The sequence below is a fragment of the Stegastes partitus genome, unplaced genomic scaffold, assembly GCF_000690725.1.
Source record: "Stegastes partitus isolate 25-593 unplaced genomic scaffold, Stegastes_partitus-1.0.2 Scaffold1288, whole genome shotgun sequence".
Classification (NCBI taxonomy): Eukaryota; Metazoa; Chordata; class Actinopteri; family Pomacentridae; genus Stegastes; species Stegastes partitus.
The window spans coordinates 120,150-142,760 of record NW_007579019.1 but is presented as its reverse complement, the minus strand read 5'-3'; the positions used below and the strand labels follow the sequence as shown (position 1 = coordinate 142,760).

General features: G+C 39.3%; 1 protein-coding gene across 1 annotated transcript in view; it reads left to right on the top strand.

Moving 5' to 3' along the window:
* LOC103369438 (RNA binding protein fox-1 homolog 3-like) overlaps positions 1-22,611 on the top strand; it is a 75,126-nt gene that overhangs the window by 34,834 nt on the left and 17,681 nt on the right. Inside the window, exons 3-6 of the mRNA XM_008298155.1 lie at positions 1,186-1,239; positions 9,041-9,133; positions 10,553-10,613; positions 12,237-12,290. Of these exons, the coding sequence (XP_008296377.1) occupies positions 1,186-1,239; positions 9,041-9,133; positions 10,553-10,613; positions 12,237-12,290 (262 nt within the window). The remainder of the gene's footprint in view (positions 1-1,185; positions 1,240-9,040; positions 9,134-10,552; positions 10,614-12,236; positions 12,291-22,611) is intronic.

Genomic DNA, 22,611 nt, shown 5'->3' with positions numbered 1-22,611 from the left:
AATTAACAGACTAATCAAGTGTCACGCATCAGTTGTAAAGAAAAAGAAAAAGATAAAGAAAGATCTAAAAACAAACATGCTGTAAATTTCCTAAGGAGTAGTCTCTATGGTGTCAGTAGTGGCCATGATGACTGGCCACATGTGACAGGAGGCCTGAAAATCTGCCTAATATACCGTTTAGGGCTAATCCTTTGCTTGTATTCCCATATCTCTATTGTACATTGAATACCATGAAGGCTAAATATGAAGTGGTCCCTGCAGCAGCAGCTGCTGAAGTGTTTACAATGTTTAAAAGCCATAAGGCCAGGTATTATCCTATTTATACCTAACCACAGACTCACCACCATCAATTTGCTAGACTGCATGACCACGAGCACTTAATCCACAATAATTAACCAATTAAAATGAAGCATGGAGCTAATCAAAACCATTAAGAGTTAGATCATATAAGGACCTATAGACGACAACTGCATGGTTACACTAGTGAGCTCTGGCAGGTAATTACTATGATGGCCTGTGCCCTGAGCACATAGACAAATGTATGGTTTACTGTTAGCCCTGATGGGTTGTCCCTTCACTCTCACGAGCTGATCACCACCCCTATCCTCACCCACTACCCCCACCCTCCCACAAATAGAAGACATTTCCTGTTTTCACTGAGGGGCCTTCTCCTTCTCTAAAAATACTCGGCTCTTTTTTTTCTGTTCTTCTGAGTGGGGAGAGAAAAAGCAAGATGATGGGCATCATTAGGCTCAGTAGTGCGTGCTGAGGCATTGCTGCTTTAACGTCCACATCCACCACTGTAATGTTCATTAACACTGCATAGCCCTTGTCCCCAACACACACATGCACACACACACACACACCTCTTCATTACCACGAAAGAGCAAACACAGCATTAAAAAGCATTAAGAGTAAATGGATATTTTATTAATCTCATTGTAGGGTGTGGAGGAGTAAGTTAATTCGAAGCATTGACTGCTTAACCTTTTTAGTAATGAGGGGGAGGCTGTTGGAGTATGGAGTGGTGTAGTGTTTTTTAAGTTGGGAGTATATGTTTATTTTATTAATATTATTTTATTTTTGGGCTGAGAGCCCAGTGCAGGTCGGCATATTCTAATTATTTCTTCCCTGTTTCTGCTTTTCTCTTTATCCCCTGCCCACCATCTCCCCTGTCTTCCACAGCAATTTGGCAAGATTTTAGACGTGGAGATTATTTTTAATGAGCGAGGCTCCAAGGTAAGTGTACTGTAACCATACATTCATGAACACATCTCTCACACACATACGATTTTCCAGCTGACTGTATTTGTCCCCTGCCTTCCTTTTTTTCTTGCAGTCCTTCACTCCTCTCACTGTCTTCACAGCTTTCGTTTCCACTGTCTAATAGTAATTACTATCCTATCAGTGACACTTGCCTCTGAGCAGCTTTTACACCATACCAGCCTGCCATACATTGTGACATACAATAAATCCCTGCCACTTATCGTAACGCTAACATTAGGATTCATGCTGCAAACACACGGTCTATTCCGGTTAGCTTTCCAGCTCGCAGTGCCAAGAAGTAGATATAAACTCTGCTCTATTCCATGCAGTGGGATGAGTTAAATTAAAATATTACCTGCATCATTGTGTATAAATAAACATCTACTTTGTTCATCGATATCACTGGATGCTATATCACAACAGTGATTCACCCTGTAGCCATTTCATGAAGCTTTTACATTGCTAGTTATAACATAGCTAGTCATAATAAAATTGTTAGGCTAAGCTAAGTGCACATACATGCGTACTAAACAAGCTTGCACAACGCCCACTAGTTCTTAGTTACATGTTAGTTGTTACTACATATTTATGTAATAACTGTGTAACTGACACAGGTCATTTGCTCATCTATTGGCTGAGAGATTAACTGACTGATTGAAACCTTTATTTAAACAGAGTTAACTCATTGAGCGAAAGGTGTCTCCTGAGTGATTCTCTGTTTGGGGAGTTAGACATAATTGCTGTGAATAATAGAATAATACCTGTGTAAGTAGTCTCATGTAGTTACATTTTAAAAGACAACTGACAAACACAACAAGCAACAAAAACATTTAAATATCTGAACTGACATGTTTGAAATATTGTTCAATAAATATTATAATAGACTGTGTCATTATAAACCTAATAAAACCTCAGTAAGTAGGAATGAAAGAACAAAAAATAAATGGAACCACAAAAATGATCCTTTACCAGCCACATGAGGTGGCTTTGGTTGCATATTTAGACGTGCCCCTCTCAATCTAACCTGAGTGCTATTCATTTGAAAATATATTTTATTGCTTCATATTGAGTAATGTGTTAAATGAATATGTCATTTCTTTTTGATGGCACTACTGATATTGCTTAGTAAACATATTTACACATTACTTGAGTCTTTACAAGGACATCCCTTAAGAGTTAACGGTGTAACTCAATTCAATTCAGAACTAGTTTTTAAAAAAAAAAAAAAAAAAAAGCAAGCTCTTCTTCATGAACAGTTTGCAGATTTTGTAATGAGTTGACAAATACTTGTTGAAAAAAAAAAAAAAAAAAAGCAAGCTCTTCTTCATGAACAGTTTGCAGATTTTGTAATGAGTTGACAAATACTTGTTGCAGCCTAATTTTAAGGTCTAATTTACAGCGTGCCCTCTGAGCTGAAGTTCCATGAACAGATTATAGATTATGGCACTATGCGAGCTGAGTGATTGACAGGTGATCTTCTGCAATATGGGGCAAAAGCACTACAAAAAAAGCTTTATACTTCCCTACACTCAATGATACCATATTACCTAATTACTCCTTCTCGGTGATACGGACAGTGGCCAATTGAAAGGAAGCAAATGAGATGAAGGAGTAGAAGACATAATTATTCTGATACCTCTGTGTAAGGCCCGGTGATCACTGAAGCTACTGAAACTGTTGGAGTGTCATGAATACTAAATGAGGAACAAGAGTGTTTATGCACACATTTAGAGAACCTCTAGCAAAAAATATGACTTCCATTATATTCATGCCAGACACAAGTGATTGTATTTAATAGTTAACAGTTATTTGATTGCAAAAGGTACAAAAAAGAGAATTTTAGTAAGGTTCACAGGCTATCCAACTTTTGATTTAACGTGATCATTAAAGGTAACACAGACAAGGATGTGTGGTTACGTGGATAACAGCTTTATTTTTTGGGGATACTAACCTACTGTTCCCTTCTGTATGCACTCCAGTTTGTTTTTTTACATGTCTGGTTTACATTCAGCTGCTTGTCTAGTCATGTCCCTTTCTCTTAAACATGAAATATTTACACATGATAAATAAAGCAAAGTAGACTATCAGGGTGAGGAGCGCTGCATGTAATTATATGTAGATACAAAATGTCATAATGATTAATTTCATTCTCATTTCAGTTTTTCAGATGTATTTTTATTTGCTCCTTCTCTCGCCTATGTGTTACGTATGCCCAGCAGAGGCAGTGAATCCTGTATGTGCATATGAGATCACAGTGCCGAGGTAGCGTTCACATATTATCTGGTTGTACAAATACAGAGCAAGGACTGGCCCGAGATACGAGCTAAAAGGACTGACTGTGAGTCCAGAAGGCATGTCTGGCAGGCCTATCAAAAGCACTTCACTCTCTGCCTCCACGGGTGGGGGCGTCACAACCTGGGGTTCAGATTTGCAATTTAAATCAAAATGAGGAACCTGGCTGAATTAGATCTGGGGTTGAAACTTGAAAAAGAGAGAAAACTTAATTGAATTTTGCAAGAGACATCTCTGGACTCCCTTCCTCGGTCTGTGGCCTCTAGTTACATGTTGGTGTATAATGGCGGAAATGTTAAAAACTAAACCGTCACATGACTGAAAATGGAAGGCAAAGGAGGAGTACCTCAGTGAGATCCATCCACCTCTGCACATATCAAGCAATTCCTGACGGTAAAACATGATATCTAAGGAGGAACATTAAGTCCACTCTTTCAAAACTTGAAAGTCTGTCATACACAGTCAAATTTTGTCCCTTTAGGTGGTCTATTAAATCAATTTCATTTCCATGTGTTTTGTATTTCCCTGTCATAAAAAAATGGATGTATACCATACAATTAAACAGGAATTTAAAAAAAAAAAATAAGGTATTGAGGTAGAAAAAATTTACAGAATGACATTAAAGTTCTGTTGTATTTTATTGTTATCAGTATTTTTTAGTCTTGTTACTTAATACACAAGTTTGATCAGAACTGCAGGTGATGTGGATTAGAGCAGTCAGAGCACAGTGCTTATCTGTGGTTACCACCACTCATTACTGCTGTGAAAGCAAAGGTCTATGTGTCCTTTGGAACCATCATCTTTCTATTCAAAGTGCCACGCTTAAACTTTGGCCTTAACGCCTTGCCTTAGCAGCTGCCACTCGAATGGGCCACACTGGCTGGTGGCCATACTGAAGTCATAACTGAAAACATTTTGTTGTCTCTGAACACCATGTACTGTGTTAAAACAAGAGAAACATGAAAAGCTACTGTTATTTTGCCGTCTACATACAGTTGAAATCAGAAGTTTACATACACTATAAAAAAACGCATAACCCTTTTTTTCTCTATATATGAGATTAAATGTGATTAAACTTTTCCTGTTTTAGGTCAAGATTACCAAAAATGATTTCTATTTGCTAAATGCCAGAATAATGAGAGAGAGAATTTTTTAGATAATTTTCTATTGCTTTCTTCAAAGTCAGAAGTTTACATACATTTCCTTACTATTTGGTAGCATTGCCTTTAAGCTGTATGACTTGGGTCAAACGTTTTGGGTTTCGTGTCACAATAGTTTGCTGAAATTCTGGCCCATTCCTCCTTATAGATCTGGTGGAACTGAGGTTTGTTGGTCGCCATGTTTGCACATGCCTTTTCAGCTCTACCCACAAATTTTCCACAGGATTGAGATCAGGGCTTTGTGATGGCCCCTCCAAAACATTGACTTGGTTGTCCCTAATGCTTAGGGTCATTGTCCATTTGAAGACCCATTTGCGTTCAAGCTTTAACTTCTTGGCTGATGTCTTGAGATGTTGCTTCAATATTTCCACATAGTGTTCTTTCTTCATGATGCCATCTATTTTGTGAAGTGCACCAGTCCCTCATGCAGCAAAACACCCCCACAACATGATGCTGCCCGTCCAGTACTTCACAGTTGGGATGGTGTTCTCAGGCTTGCAAGCTTCCCCCTTTTTTTTCCAAATGTAACGATGATCATTATGGTCAAACCGTTCAATCTTAGTTTCATCAGACCACAGGACATGTCTCCAAAAATGAAGGTCTTTGTCCCTGTGCGCATTTGCAAACTGTAATCTGCCTTTTTTCTGTTGCTTTTGGAGTAATGTCTTCTTCCTCTCTGAGTAGCCTTTCAGCCCATGTCGGTACAGGACTGGTTTCACTGTGGATAATGACACTCTCTTACCAGCTTCAGCATCATCTTCAAAAGGTCTTTTACTTTTGTTCTGGGGTTGATACACACATTTCTCACCAAAACACTTCATCTCTGGGACACAGAACCTGTCTCCTTCCTGAGCGCTATGATAGCTGGACATTTCCATGGTGTTTGTACTTGTGTATAATTGTTTGAACAGATGAACGTAGAACCTTCAGGCATCTCGAAATTGTACCCAAGGATGAACCAGACTTGTGGAAGTCCACAATTCTCTTCCTGATATCTTGACTGATTTCTTTATATTTTCCCGTGTTATCACAAAAGGAAGCAGTGTGTTTGAGGTGTGCCTTAAAATACATCCACAGGTGTGCCTCCAGTTAACTCAAATGTTGTCAGTTAACCTATCAAAAGCTTCCAAAGCCATGGCATCATCATCTGGACTTTCCTAAACAGTTTGAAGGCTTAGTAACCTTAGTGTATGTAAACTAGACTTTTAAGAAAGTAATAAAAAAAACTCTCTAAAAGAATGCTCTCTCTCATTATTCTGCGATTTAGCAAGTAGAAATAATTTTGGTAATCCTAACTGACCTAAAACAGGAAAAGTTTACTCTGATTTAATTTCAGACAGTGAGAAAAAAAAAGAATTTTTTTTTTGTTTGTTTGTTTTCTTTGTCTTCTTATACAGTGTATGTAAACTTCTGGTTTCAATTGTATGTTCCAATGCAGGTATAGACCGATAGCTAAACATGAGATGCACAGAGGTGTTGAGATGACTTAGGGGCAGAATAAAGATTTGACTCTCCTTTACTAGAATGTCTTGAGATAACAAATTCCTTTTGATACATTCTCTTACTTGTTGTATGAAACTGAAAAAATACACAAAAATATGTAAATAAACAAGCAACAAGTAACCAAATTATGAAATATACAAAGATATAGTATGTAAGATGGCAGATGTAAATAATGTGAACGGAAAATGGAACTTACAAACAAAACTTTTCAGAGGCTTTACATGGCACATATGGAAGAAAACAGAACGCTGTGCTTTGAGAGGAATGTTTGCGGTTTGGCAAGATGGTGTACGTGAACTTTGACCTGCCTCACATAACTCCCATAAACCAGTCCTCGCAAAGAAAGAGTCATTTCTCAGAAATCGATACCACTAATGTCCATGAGGTGGTGCGGCAAGCTCTAAAACTTGAAAAACAGCGATAATAAATGTTACATGACAACTGTGGTACATGAAAAAAGATCTGAAAACATGATTTGATGTCTTTGTTGTACAGAAACATGCTGGATGTCTCTTTCCAAGTGTAACTGTTTACATTCTGTCATTGTTTGTACTCATGCAGTACACATCCATCCATCCAGTCTCAATACACCGCTTAATCCTTACTAGGGGGCTGGAGTCTATCCCAGCTGACTTAGGGCGAAGGCAGGGAGCACCCGGGACAGGTCACCAGTCTAGAACTACACTTAGAGATAAACAACCACACTCACATTCAGATCTACGGACAGTTCAGATTCACCGGTTAACATGTTTTTGGACTAAGGAAGAAAACCGGAAATCATGTTGCGAACCCATGCTGCACAGGAAGAACATGCAAACTCCACACAGAAAGATGCCAGGCCCAGGCCGAGCATGAACCAGAGATCTTCTTGCTGTGAGGCAATGGTGCTAACCACCGAGCCACTGTGCAGCTCTCAGTACCCCTCATTATGCAAAATTGGGTAACTTTTGATGAGCAGTGACACCAGTGGATCCTGTGGGCACAAGTGATAATTACAGGATTGTGTGTCAAATACTGCCGGTGTCTTCACCAATCAGCTACAACATCAAAATCAATGACAGGTGAATTCTGTAGAATTGATCATTTTCTTACAATGTAATGTTCGGCACTGAAACCGTGATTCCTGGCATTCATGTGAGCGTTACTATGACACCTACCACCCACCTAATAATAGCTCCAGACAGACTCAAGCACGCCTTGTGATGGAAACAGCACTCCCCAATGGCAGTGGCCTCCTCCAGCAAGACAGTGTATCCCATCATACTGTAAACATTGTATAGGAACACCAAGAAGAAAACAACTAATATGTTAAGGCTTTGACAGATCCCAGATCATGAACCAGTCAGGAAGCTCTAGATTGCTGGTGGTTACAGTTTGCAAAGCAGATGCCAATCTTACCATCAAGACATCTATCTGCAGCTTTCTACTCAAACAAGAAGAAGGCCGCTTTCATGCTAGTCTTACAGCAATAAAATGCAAAGCTTTCACCAACAACTAAAAGCCTGTCCAAGATTTTCCTTCTCCAGCCTCTTGCTTCTGTAATGAGAATTTTCTTCTTCTTCTTTCAATTTGATGTTGGTAGCAGCCAGCAGTAAGGTGATGTCCAGACTGAGGATACCAAGCTTCTTCTTACAGGCAGCAGTAGACCTATATTTGGTGATATGGAGGACAGTGTCGTAGAGCACTTTTCAGTTGGAGGCTATGACCGTCTTATGTACTGCCTCTGGTAAAAACACACCTCTTTGGCAGTCATTACAGCTTTGAGTTGTCTTGGGTACATTTCCACATCCTTGTCACACCTGGATTTGGGCCGTTTCTTCCATTCTTCCTAGAAGATTCTGACAACTTCCTTCAGATTGGATGGAAACTGTCTGTTAACTGCCATTTTTCAGGTCTCTCTGCAGATGTTCTGTGAGGTATGAGCCTCAGTTTTATCAGAGGTTGACACAGAGATCCTTGAATTTCAGGAATTTAAATTTGATTCATTCAGGATCAAATTAACAACTTCAGAAAATGTGCAAAAGGTGAATGGGTCCAAATACTTTTTGAAACAGCTATATTTAAAGACTAATGGGAAAATGAAAAAAAAAAAAAGACATTTTGTCAATGATGTTGAAGGATTTGCTGCAGAACTATTATACCTCATGTTTTACCACATATAGGTTGTCTGAGTGAGCTGCATCTCCAGGCCCAGTCTGAGACACAGACAAGGTCTCCAGAACGAATGAGTCTCGTCCTGGGGCTGCCAGAGTCACGGCTGACTTATGCTGTGGAGATTGTAATTGTATGGCACTTATCTGCTGTCCCACAGGGCCTCTGCACACCAGCAGAGCAACTGCAGCCTATTGCAAATACACATGCGCACACACTTACACACATGCAGTTGTATGCACATCCCAAACTTCACTAAGTGGTGGCATCTGCTAATTCAATTAGGTCCAGTTGCTCCTGTAAATGCATGTGCAGCAGAGCCTAGGTGCAAGAGGGAACACAAAACAGAACCGCACACTCACAGACACACACATGCACACACACGACGAGGTGGTAATTTATTCAAAGTTCTTGTCTGTGTTCTTGATGTCCTGAGTTTCCAGCTTTCCTTTCTGTAACTCCAGCTCTGTTTCCCATGTTTGTCGAACCAGCCTGACATCTCTCTGGCTACTGCTTTTAGATATAGACCTTGGCCTGAACTGCAGCTCTCTCATCTGTCCTTTGTGTCTTTTTCTCCTCTCTTCTTTTTCCTGTTTGTTTCATCATTTCATTTCTGGACTTCCTTCCTGTGTTTCTTGATTTTCAACACCACCTCCTGGCCACTGCAGGGCTTTGGGTTTGTAACATTTGAAACAAGTGCAGATGCTGACCGTGCACGGGAGAAACTAAATGGTACAATCGTAGAGGGACGCAAAATAGAGGTGCCTTCCTTTTCCTGTCTCTTTTTACCTCCTGTCCCCCTCTTCTTTTATTCCCCTCCTTCTCCCTCTGACTCTTTCTTTCCTTTCTCTGCCTGCCTGAGGTTTCCTGAAATATACACCCTCCCTTTCCTCTCTCCCTCCATCCGTTCCCTTCTCCTCCCTACCTGCCTGCTGCACATTGAACGCTGCATGCCGAATCCTGATCCGTAAGTGTATGTGAGGAAGACATCTATCCAGCAGTGTGGTAGTGTGTTGCAGTGTTTTTTGGCACAGATGATGAATCCCACTTTGTTAATTATGGATTTTGTCATGTGTGTTTGTGTCTGTGGCATGCGCATGAGCTCATGGTGGGTTTTCATTTTCCAAATGATGACCAGAGCCAGAGTGCAGCACACCTTGTTAAAACTTTTTGCTCTAAATCATTAGCAATTGGTGTCACCATCCTCTTTCTCGCTATTTGTACTGATTTTGTGGTTTTCCATTTTAACTCATTAGGGTTAATTTAATTTAGGAATAGAAATATTTATTTTAAAAAATAAATTACATGCATTTGCATGGAAGCCCAGTAAATTCCCATGCAACTGCCCTGTCACTTATGTTTCCTGGTGACTGCTGTCTAGGGAGGATTAGGTAGTTGGATTATCTTATCAATTAACTTTGAGTGTCTAAACAGAACCATAAAAGGTTAAATGATAATGTATTTCTAGAAAATCTAATCTGGCAAATATAAAAAGTTCTTCAAAATGTATTTGCTGTTGCATAATTAGTGGTAAATTAAAGAACTTTTTAGGAGACATATTTGCATGCAGCCTTTAATCTACTTAGACCCACTTTAATCTGTTACAGGGTCAGATATTAGGAGCCAGGGAAAAATAAGCTGTGATCTCCCTTTAAGTAAAATGATAAATAAATCACCCTTCTATAAAATAAAGCATGATCCAACAGGAACAGGAAGCATTGCATTCCAAGTAACGTAACAGTGGCTACACATTAAAACATGCACCTGCACACAAGATGTAGAGCACTTATAGGCTTAATCCTAGACATTTTTTCACCCGTGAATCACCAAAATAGGGCTCACTGGAATTGTGGGATAGTAATTTTCTGTCCAGCAGTGTGTGCCCGAGCAGACAGGACTGCTGCCACTGTACTAGTCTTTAGACTTTTAAAATGTGTCATGACTTTATGAATTCATTCCCATTTTAAAGTTGTTTTCTCTCGCTTTATTTTAATGACGTTGAATGTGTTACAACATCTGATCTTTGACTGCATGTAGCCTTACTTGCTGAAAAGACTAAATACCAGCATGGAGAGTGGTGATGGTGTGGATTATTTACATTATGCACAGTTTTGGCTGGTTTGTGTATGTTTGCTTTTGTGCATCTCTCCTTACACTATCCTCTGTCCATCTGTTGACAGGTCAACAATGCCACAGCCAGAGTAATGACCAACAAAAAGGTGGCAAATCCGTACACAAACAGTAAGATTTATTTCTATCTCTTTCAAGCTCCTTTGGGTATCCTTTAATTCTGCTTGCCTATTCTTTTTTTTATTTTATTTTTTACCACTCTCATTGTTTTCTGCTCGTCGTTAGTTTCCTGTATTTTCTGATCCATCATTCAGTGTCACTGCCAGAATCAGACTTGGCTGTATTAAAGAACAAAAGATCTTATGGGTATGTTTACCCAGTTACAAAGCAATTCTATCCACTGAGCTTCAATGAAAAAGAAACCAAAAGCTACAACTGGAAGCCAGCCAGCAGTGTGCCCTCACACAAAAAGAGTTATTCACATTTGATTAATAAAATCAATATTTGTCAAACAAGCGGTGGATTTGGTTTGAAATATCATGCAAATAGCAAAGTGAAATCTTTTCTTACTTGGCAGGGAGAGGCGTTAAAAAAGGGTGAAAAGAAAAAGGTGGGAGAGAGTGAAAATTGGAGATAGGAGGGGATTTAAGGCAGGTGGAGGAGGAGAATTTGGTGGAGAGGGTGAATGAGTAAATGAATGGAGTCAATAAAAAGAGCCACGAGTCATTCGTAAAAAGGCAGAGATGGGCCTGTAGGGTATCTTTCTTTCGTCCATCTCTCTCACAGACACACATCGTAGTGATGGAAGGAAAAAGTGGTGGAGGGAAAGAGGGAGAGAACAGTGAAAAGTAAAAGGATAAAAGAGGGGGAGGGGATGGAATAAATAGCCAGACACAGCAGCTCCTTTTCACATCCATACGCGCGCACACACACACACACACACACACACACACACACACTCACGCACACACACCGACACACACCACCATATTGTTTGAGGGTGCAGAGAAAAAGAGAATGAGCCCTGAAGAGTTTTCCATTCGTCACTGTCATCAGGCCCCAAGCACAGACACACACAAACCTTCACATACGCACACACACACACACACACACACACACACATTCACACACGCACACACACCTATCTGCTCCAAGCTCTCCCCCCTCCTCCCTCCCACGCTTCTGTTCAATCTGCTTTATTGGCTTCGGTGGTGGTTGAGCAAACTGTTGACAAACACCATAAATACAACTGAATAAATTAGAAAAAGAGGGACTACAGTAGTGCACAGTAATTAACTTTTTATGACTTCATGGTTTTTTTTGAGAGTGTAAAGTGATGATGAAAATATTTAGGAGAAGAAGAAGAAGATGATGATGACCCCAGTTGGTTCAAAATGTTTAGATAAAATGGAATACATTATACATGAACAGGATGACAAAATATTGAAAAAAAATCAGGTGGCAGAGTTAACCAGAGACATCTCATAAAACAGGAATTTAAAATAGATCTTGTTGTGTTGAAAAATGTTGATTATGCTTGGACGGTTTTTGCACATTGTCCTGTGTTACCGTAACAGTTAAGATATTCACTAAAAGGCTAAAATGCTACATTTAGTAACTGCTGAGATTTTAGTGACTCACGTGGAATGAATTGATGTTATGCACTTGTCCATGGAAAAGCAGATATTATAGTGATTCTGTTGAGAAGGATTGTTTTTCACAGCAGACTGATACAGCGTTATGCAGTACTGCTAATATTCTTCCCTGTGTGTGTGTGTGTGTGTGTGTGTGTAGGCTGGAAGCTGAATCCAGTGGTTGGAGCAGTATATGGTCCTGAATTTTATGCAGGTAAAGAATCACACTAAGAACTGAGAACATATGTTGTGTTGTAGCATGCTTAGTACTCAGTCATCCACTCTTCTTCTTTTTTATTATTATTATTTGCATTTGTTTCCTTCTCCGTTGTGTATTATGTGAATGATGTGTGTAAGTATTCATCTTGTACACTGGATCAGACCTCGAACGGATCGCAGATCACACATTTACATGTTTCTGTATGTGCAAGCCTGACTGCAGTGAGGACTACCACCTCTCTGGAGACACAAAGAAAAATCACCATAACATGTAACCTTCATTTTTAAGGTGAAGACTTTGTTTAAGGCTAGGGTATGCTTAGGTTTAGGCTAATGGTCAGGATCAGGAAAGTAGCGTTTCTGTTTGGAGGGTGGGTAAGTCTCCAGGAAATGAATGTATGTAAGCCAGTGTAATGTCTTCCGAAGTGATGGAAACATGGCTTGTGTGTGTGTGTGTGTAGGTGTGTGTGTGTGTGTGTGTGTGTGTGTGTGCAGTCTGAAGTGCCAGCTTGGTTTCATTTGGTAGAAATGCTGAGGCTGTCCGCTCCCCTTAACTGCACTCCTTTTTGGTCATTAGTCTGAAATCTGTTCATTCCCAGACAGCTTTACAGCGCTCCTCTAAATAACTGCCCTGACAGAGAGATGCCATCCATCTCTTTTATTTCACCTTTTCTCTTTTCCTGTTTTTCTGGCTCTGTCCCTTCAATCCACCATCTATTCTTTCATCCACCCACCCAACCAAATTACAACCTTACATGACCTCCTGCACACCCAATATTAGGGTTTGTCATGCTTTGCTGTCTGTGGATTTATCCTGTATGCGTGTGGACACAGCAACGTGTGCTCAAAGTACATGCACATTCTATTTGGCATTGTCTGCCTTATGTCTTTTTTCATCAGCATGTGCGTGCAGAACATGTGCATACTCAGGATTCATTAAACAAAACTCAGATACCGTCAAAATGTGCACCAGCTAGTGTATGCTCTGTTTGACAATAACGTGGCTATTCTATTCCTCTATTCTGTTCCATGCACAAAAGCACACACTTGTGACTTGTGTACCCTGCCTTCACCTTAAGTCAACTGTAGTAAGCCTCAGCTCTGCATTTTATCCATAAGAGTAACAATTTACCACATTTTATCACTTTTATATTAAACAGTTCTAAACATATTTTCCTTTCAGTAAAATTTCAAATTAACCAAAGGCCAAAGATTCAAAACTCCCATGACTGCAGGGGTGAATGTGAAACTACCTGAAGGATACCAGGGATGCATTATAAGTGACTGATAAGTGGTGCCATATACCAGCTCCACACCACATGACTGTTTGAGTTTACTATAGATGACTTCCTTCACTCCTGTTTTAAACCATCTGTCCTCTTTGGCCAGAATGTAAATGGACTGCACTTATATAGCGCTTTTCTGTCTTAGCGGCACTCAAGGCACTTTACAATGTGTTTCTCATTTACCCATTTACCCTTTCATACACCAATGGCGACAGAGCTGCCATGCAAGGTGCTGCCTGCCATTGGGAGCAACTTTGGGTTCAGTGTCTTGCCCAAGGACACTTCGACTGTGGAGGGAGCAGGGGATCGAACCACCAACCATACGATCAGAGGACAAGCGCTCTACCACCTGAGCCACAGCCGTGTATTTTGCTGTCCTCAAAGGAATGTCTATTGTAGATGCAGGTGGACTGCCGAGTCTTGTCTTGTGGAGCTGGTTCTCTTGTTCTACATCATGGAGCTGTTGTTTAGTTTCCTCTAATAATAGGTCTGCATGCTTCTTACTGCTTGGGTGTTCTGTCCTTAGGGTGACGCAGCTTTTACCTAAGAGTCTATCTGGGTCTAAAGTGCACCAGGATGTTGTGATTGAAGAAACTCCTGCTAAGGTTCCCAGACACTCTTGCAAAATAGAGTATGACAAATCTAAAATAGTTAAAAGCATAATGTCTTTATGCCTTTTACTATTTTAATCTCTGCTTGATGTTGTGCTAGTTTTTACAGATCTCTTTGATGACTTAATGAAGGCCCAGTTGGAATAGCCACACATTTAAAGTACATTCTTAATATATGTGTGCTCCACTTCTTTTCCCTTTGTCTTGGCAAAGACGGTTCTGATAACCCCCAGCTTGTGTTTCAGCGAGTGGTGGGACTATAACAGCAGGTGTCAACCTGTGTGTGTAAGTTTCCCATAAACTTCAATGTTGAGGCCTCTATCCTCTTATATGTGCACTGTACAGTCCAAAAAGGCAGCATGTTTTTTCTCAAACAATCCCTTGAGAATTTGATGTTGCTGTCCACCAAGCTGATGTGTTTTCTGAAAGCTACCACTTCGTGGGTTTTGATTCTGACCCAGGTGCTGTCCACTTGTCAGAGCCAGTGGCTGGGAGTTGTTCCCTTGACAGAGCTTACTGTTCTGTGTTCCACTTCCTCCATGAAGATTGGCCACAATGGGTGACACTGTTCACGGCACAGCTGTGCTTTAAAATGCAGAAACCCTTATTGTTCTTGAAATATGTGGTGATGATTATGTTGTTTAAAGAGGCATCTTGCAGTATTTGTTTTCTATCAGTCTTGTCTCAGATGTAGGTCAACAAAGTGAGGTGATATCAGATGATCAGCTGGTCATGGGGAAAACTGAGACAAGATGAAAGGGGCGTAAATCAGCGTGGGGGCATTACACTGTTAGAGAGGACAGCGCTCAATCTAAATATTACAACATAATTTTAAAATGCAAATTTAATACATCATCAATGCTGTGTCACCTGAAAATTCAGCACCTGATGATTGCAGTGCAAGTAGAAAGTGAATCACCATCCTCCGGACAAACTGTTAGTGTTAGCTAGAAGAGGCTGTAGTGATGCGCGTGCAGAGGCAACACCTTAGAGGTTTTGTCATATGGTGGATATGGACATGATGGCTACAAACAAGATGGACAGTGAGGGATTTTGTGAGCTACTGAACTACACTGAAACAGGCTATAGTGTACCCTCAAATTATTACTAACTGCACTGAAAAGCGGTACAACAAAAACAAAGACAAACTTAAAGCATAGTTACATTCAAAGTTGTATTACGGTTGCGGTTCACTACATCAACAAGACTGGCATTTGAAATCTGCATTCCTGCTAATAGAGGTCATACCAGTCAGACACACAGCAGACAACCTGGCTGAGAAGTTGAAGAAGGGTGTGCAGATATGCAGGCTAGCTGAATAGCTAAAATGGCAGCAATTATGCCTCTTTTGAAGTAGTTTTGATTGAGCTATTTGTTTAATAAAGACCAAGAGTCTTATTTGTTGGTGTTTCATGAACTGTTTCATGAATCTGTTGTGCTTAACTAATGTGCCAACTGTTAAGGAAAATACATGAAATTTGCCACCCTGCGTCCAGACAGAGATGCTAAGATGGTGGTTAGATGTATTGCAATGTTAAAGGTGACTGAATTAATGCTGATTGTGGGTCTGATTGGCACTCCTTTCCAGTGTGTCTTTGGAAGACCATATATAAAGTATATGTTGTGCCTTCTCCAGTGTAAAGTCAACAATATGATTGGCTCTCAATGGCACTGTCGTTTTCCAACCTTTGCAGGCAGTCTGCTAACTTCTTCTTATAGCTGCTTGTGGCATCAGAATGTTGTGGGCGGTGTTGTCATTGAATAGTGTAGTTATTTTGGTATGGTAATTGACTGTGTTGAGTTCCACTGTACATCGCCCCTTGTCTGGCAGCAGAATAGCAGTGCTCCAATATTTACTCAGAAATGTTACTGTCTTCCTTCCCTGATGTTTGAAGCAGGTATTTTTCCACTAGAGAGCACAGTGGAAACCTTCATCCTGCTTCTGCCTCTGTCAAGTTGTTTTTACTTATTGATGACTCTGTGGCTGTAATGAGGTCCACGACTGGTAACTGTTGTGCGGATTTGGCAAAGTTAAGTCCTTTAGCTAAGATATCTTTCTCTGGTTGGGTAGTGTCCTGACCCTGAATGTGTCTTCTTGTTTCTGTCAGACTTGTTTGAATGTTCTCATCGAGTTATTTAGTCTTGACTTTACTGTTTGGAATTAGTGTGTTTGTCATACCGTTCTCTTTATGTGTCCAGAATCTCCTAGTATTTATTGTAGATGTAGACTGCCACCCTATACTCAAATGCTCTTCAAAACTTTGGAACAGCTTAAAAATGTTGAGGTTAGGCCTAAACAACACCATTGGCCCTCTGTCTTCCAGAAGGAAGAATAGATGAATGGTTCAGGAGGGATAAAGTATGAGGAAAGAAGGGAAACTAGGTGACAGAAAACAAGGAAAATTAGTTATGTCGGTGTCTTGTCTGCCCTCAGCATTTTTCCTGTTGTTCATACTCTGTCCTCATTTTATTAGTCTTTGCTGTAGCTCAGGTCTACCGGCATTCTTTCCCTCATAAATAGTACACAGTGCAGTTCGTTTCCACACCTTCACCTTTTGCACTTACTGTACCTCCTGTTGGTGTTAGTGTCTCCCTTCTCTCACTTGCACCATATAAAAAATGTAAACAATTCTCACACATAAGTAAAACTGTAGGATTGGGATTTTTTTTCTAGAATAATTATGACTGCATTTAATCTAGTTTAGGAAGGGGGTAAAGTAAGGATGTAGAGTGGGATTTAAGGGCAATTAATCAACCTTTATCAGACGGCTTTTCCCAGCACCCATCAGCTGAATCGGCCTCCATAAATCCTGGCCAGCTGACAGTGCATTCCATCTCCATTGCCAGACTTGGCTACAGGTTTATTATGTGCAAATCCCATTCAGGAGAATGACAGATGACCTCCACATGCATACACACTCATGAATACCCGTATGTAGGTACACATGTAAGCATAGATGTACAGTTGCTGTTCTACATGTATACTCTGGGATGCACCAAAACAAACAGGTACTGTGAATTCTGAAATAAAAAAGCTGTAGCTCAAGTATTAGCAATTTCTCAAACAATATCCAATGAGTTGGAACAACTGAAGGCCCGTCCAAAAAAAAAAGGTCACAATAAAAGTGTTGGACACATCAACCTCAACAAGGTTGCACTCTGTCAGAGCTCTTCCTTTCAGGTGTGTAACATGAATAGATGAAAATGGGCTCAGACCCTTAATTTTGAAATGAAAACACACACATTGAGGCTATATTTAAAAAAAATAAACTAAAAATTCTTGGCCATGTATATGTGTGACCAGGCTTCTAATGGGATTTTACAAGAAAGCATCTTCTTGATGAAAACCTGAGACATCCGAAACACCATTGTGACACCAGCATGTCGGGATGAAAGGTCTCATCCTTCATTGTAGCGGTGCATCCCTATATCCAAACTAAATAAATCCAAAGACCAGCTTTAAAAAATCATTTTATAGTATTACTACATTTAAAAAAAAAAGTTTTTTAAGCACTTATCACTTAAATATCTGATTTAGAAAATAAGTATTATCACTTGAATCAGATATTTGAATTAATATCTTGCATGCTCAGGTCAGACGCTTAAAAAACATCATATATTTAATATGACAACTAAAATGGGCAGCCACTTTAGCTCACCTGGTTGAGCTGGTGACCCATGCACAGGGGCTATAGTTTCCGATGCAACAGCCATGGGTTAGAATCCTGCTCATGGCCCTTTGCTGCAACCCCTTCCGCCATTCTCCTCCCCACTTTCCTGTCTCTCAGCTGCCCTGTGTAATAAAGGCAAAAAAGCCAAAAAAATAACTTTAAAAAATAAAAAATAAAAATATATAACTACTAAAATACAATCACATTTAATATATGTCAAAATGGGTTCAGCAGCCTGGATGAATTTTGAACACCTTCCTCCTACATGAAGATGCTGGATTTACAGTGACGAGGTTACTCCAGTACAACTGAACACGTTCTCTGTTTTTCTGCAATAAATGGAGCTTTGCGGAAGTTCAGACAGGAACACAGTCAGTGCTAATCACAAAACCCTTTTTTGTTCACAATTTCAATCCACCCCACTCAATTACCACACTTTTTAACCAAGGCAGCATTTATTCAAGCCTCTGTTCAATGCTCACCAGATCGCTCCTACATCAGCCTCGACACATCACTTCTACACATCACCTCTCCCTCCTCTCCAGCCTTCTTGCTTTATAAAGACCCTCTTTTTTCGCTGTGCTCACATTTTTTTCAGAGCATCATCTGAGCAGGGTCACCACCAAACACAACTGCATGCCATTCTGAATTAAATGCTTAAATCTGACAAAGTCTACTGGATTTATCTAAAGTTCTTAATGTACTACAAATTTGTATTGCCAAATGCATTTTCATTGAAAATCTAATTGCTGCATGTTGCCAAAGTTATTTCAAATAAAGGAAGACCTCGCTGGCCTCAGTTTCCCACAAACCGGCTATCTTATTAACCATATTTAATTGAAACTTTAACAAAGTCTACATCCTGCTAGGTGTCAAGGATTGAAACATAGCACAACACAGAGGGAAGATGCTAACATAAAATTTTATTTCCCAAAGTAGGTAATATGTTACCTCCATGTCAAGATGATCAAACTTGATGTCTTTTCATTTAAAAAGTGTACTTTGTGAGTAAAAAAACAAAAACAAAACTAAGTTGGATAAAGTCACTGTCAAAATGTGCCAACAAACAGCAACAAAAACATGTAAGTGCCTCATCCCTCAAACATTAACAAATTCTGCTTTTAAATGACTTAAAAATATAATGCTCCAACATAACCTGCTTGCTAATATTACATGTTTAGTCTACATCATTGTAGACCAGATCCTTAGAAGGATGCAGCCCTGAATGAGACACAGCTTGTGTGTGTGTTTGGGTGACTGAGTAAAATAGACTGCATGGGCATGAAGGACAAGGGGGGAAATGTAATACTGATTGATTGACTGTGTCCTGGACTGTGTATATGCAAAGCAGGGGAATGTGTGTGTGTGTGTGTGTGTAGGTGTGTGTGTGTGTAACTTAGTGAATGCAGAGCTTGGCAGATCCAGCCGCCAGAACACAACAAATAAGATTAAAATGCAAAATGCAGGCATGGAAGTAACAAGGCAAGCGGCTCAGACCCGTTTAACATATGCTGGAAAATTCTGAAAGTTGGAAGGATGACATTCGGCCATCTATTTGCTTTGTCATACCGGTGTGCCATTATTGGTCCATGGCTAAGATCACTGTCAGCGAGTGACCCCACCTTTTCTAACTAAATCATCTGGTGTTGTTTGGTTTGGATGTGGTTTGGTTTTAGTTACGCTGCTCAACATTGTTTGTGCTGTGACTTTGCTATAAGGAAAGATTTTATACATCCCCTGGAGAAAATCACAAACTGTGTGCGTGTGTGTGTGTGTGTGTGTGTGTGTGTGTGTGTAAGCAATAAATGTTCATGTGAAATTGAAAAATCACATGCATATGTTTTTAGGCAAAAATTCACTTCCTTTGTTAAAAAAGAAAAGAAAAGAAAAGACTATTAAATAAATTCACCTTGTATAAAATGGATGAGTTAAAGAATTATTTAAAACTTTACAGGTTCAGGAAACTTCCTTCATTTTCTTCATTATTCTGTTAAAATGTGTTGTTTTTTAACGATAGAGGAAAGTTTCTCAAAAATTAGGTCTTATAGATACTTGAATGGAATCTCAGTCACAGTTGTTTTGGTCGATTCGATAAATACGTAATCAACAAAATACCTAATATCTGTGATATTAAATGGATTATATCATATGCTACTTATAGTAAAAGGTCATTGGCAGTCCCATTGATCAAACTTGTCCCAGTATAAAAGCTCAACTTCCGTATGTAGTTAAATTTACATTGCTACTCTACTCTGTATAGTTAATTACGACAGTATTTTAGAGCCTTATCTCATCCAAATTCAGATATGGCATTTGCAGTCCCTCTAGGCCTAAATGACAGAGTGTGATCTGATGGAAGACCATTTCATAAGATGTATTTTAAATTTGCCTTGCATTTTGCTATCGTCTTCTATAGTAAGGTCTGCAACTGAAGAGGTTCTGCATCAATTACTGTCATACTTCAGCTTTTATTGCAACTCATTGTGCCATTCCAGTCATTTTTCTGCTCTTATATAGCATGTAGGTTTTGGAATTTTTCTGAACATTATTGTGAAATTCAATTAGTGAGACAAAACATGATAAAACCTGAGTCTTCTGTCACTCTCCTAAAATTGAGTTGTTACCCATTAAACACAGTGAGGCCTACACATACACAAACACAGATGCTTATGCACTTACACATTCCACAACTCTAACATCACAACCAATTCTTATACACCACACCAGATAAAGCGTGCATGCACTGTATATGTCTACGTATGAAGCCAGGGAGTGTACTCTGTGTAGTGCTTTATGCATGTGTGTATCAGTGGATGTTGTTTGTTTTATGGGCATGCTGGCTGTCAGGCAGAGGCCTGCCATGATTCATGGATTATTACAGCGCCGCTGTAGCATGCACAAGCCATAGCTCATCATCAGATTGCATTCGTATATGTCACACTATCAACAACATGCACATACACATCCTCATGGTCACTTGCATGCATACATACACATGTAGTGCAACTTCTGGCACAAACACACACACACACACACGCACACACACAAAGGAATAAATATATGGATGTCTGATATTAAGAAAGAGGGGGAAGGTGGGGGCAACTTGGGGAAATTGATCTTTTGCTCAGAATATATCACCATAGGATTGTGGCTGGCTGTGTGGCATTTTAATGCCGTCATCTGACTAGTTAGGAATATGCAGAGGCAGAAACAGTAGAGGTTAGAGGATCTCCAACACCCCATTCAGAGAGGGATAGATGGATGGAAAGGAGTGGAAACAGAGGAATTCTGTCTCTGAGCACTTTCGAGCATGTTGTATTTTTCTTTGTTGTTGAAGACGTTCACTGAGGTCTGAATATGTTTGGTATGTGATGCAGTGTATTTGAAGTTGGTATGGATAGATAGTCTTAAAATAGGTCCTAGTAGAGTTTTTAGTTTACAGGTTATCAGTGTAAAAGATTTGCTAAAATAATAATATCAAGTGGGTATAAAGCATAGATTATGTGTTGATTATATGATCAAGACACTTCAATGTTTGGATTTTTGAGTCTCTCTAGGTAAAATTATTTCGCTGTTCAGGAGAAGTTAGCTATTAATAGTGATGTATATTAGCAAACAACTAATGCTAGCAGATTTTAAACAGTTAAACTGTGTGCATTTCATATCAGTATTTTTTGCAACTATACTAAAGTGGCAGAACCTGTGAATGTCTGATTATTTATTACAAATTTACTCTGAAAGGTCAGAATCAGACATACTTTTTTCACGTTGGTGGAAAAGTCAACAAGTTATGGTAATTGCATCACATTTAGAAGTAACTTTAAATCAGTTTTACAAAATATTTTAGGCATAGTTACTTAATTTAATTTTTAGCAGAAGAGGAAACAGCTGTGAAGGCTGTTGATTTAGTAATCTATGACAGTGGATTATGCACCTTCACTCTACTTGACTAATTGTCTTCTTCTTTAATTTCTACACTTTCCTCTCCAAAAATATTTGTATTATAATTTTAGTTAACATTCTCTGCAGGAATGTGTATACTTCTCTGGTTATCACAACCCACTAATTTCAAACTGAAAGTATTATATCAACTGTAGCCTGTAGAATTAGATGGGAATCAGTGGTTGATGTGGCTTTAAATATGTATTCAGGGAAGGATGCAAGACTTTAATCTGGGTTTGTATTATTTAACATCACCTCTATATTAATTTATTTTATTAAAACAAATTGTGTTAATTGTGCAGAATGTTTTAAAGCAGTAATTAGAGCTTCATGTTTGGTAATAAACGTCCAAGGTATAATGCAGTACTTTTCTGATTACCTAAAATGTGAAGATAGTTAACAATCCAACTTGAAATATTAACTTTATTTGGTGTTTCTGATCAGATTTTAGTGGGAAAGGAACGACTAGTGTTTTTAAAATCATCCATAAACCTGCTCACATCACTTAAATCTGGCCCTGTTGACCGTCACTAAGCTAAACCCACATGCAGGCGTCTGCACCTTCCTGCCCCTCTAGGACTTTTTACATTTAGTTATATCCTGTCAAGTTTTCAGTTTCTTGTCCAAGATCAATGTGTTGTGCTCAAGTTGTGATTGAGGTGTGAAGCTTTTTCATTTCGACTAAAATCACTTTTGTCCAAATGTTTTCAATTGGAAAATTACAGAACTTTACAGAAACTCGATCAATCTTATCACATCTTTATTTTGTCTTCATGTCTGTATATTCAGTTTAATCTGGCCTCTGA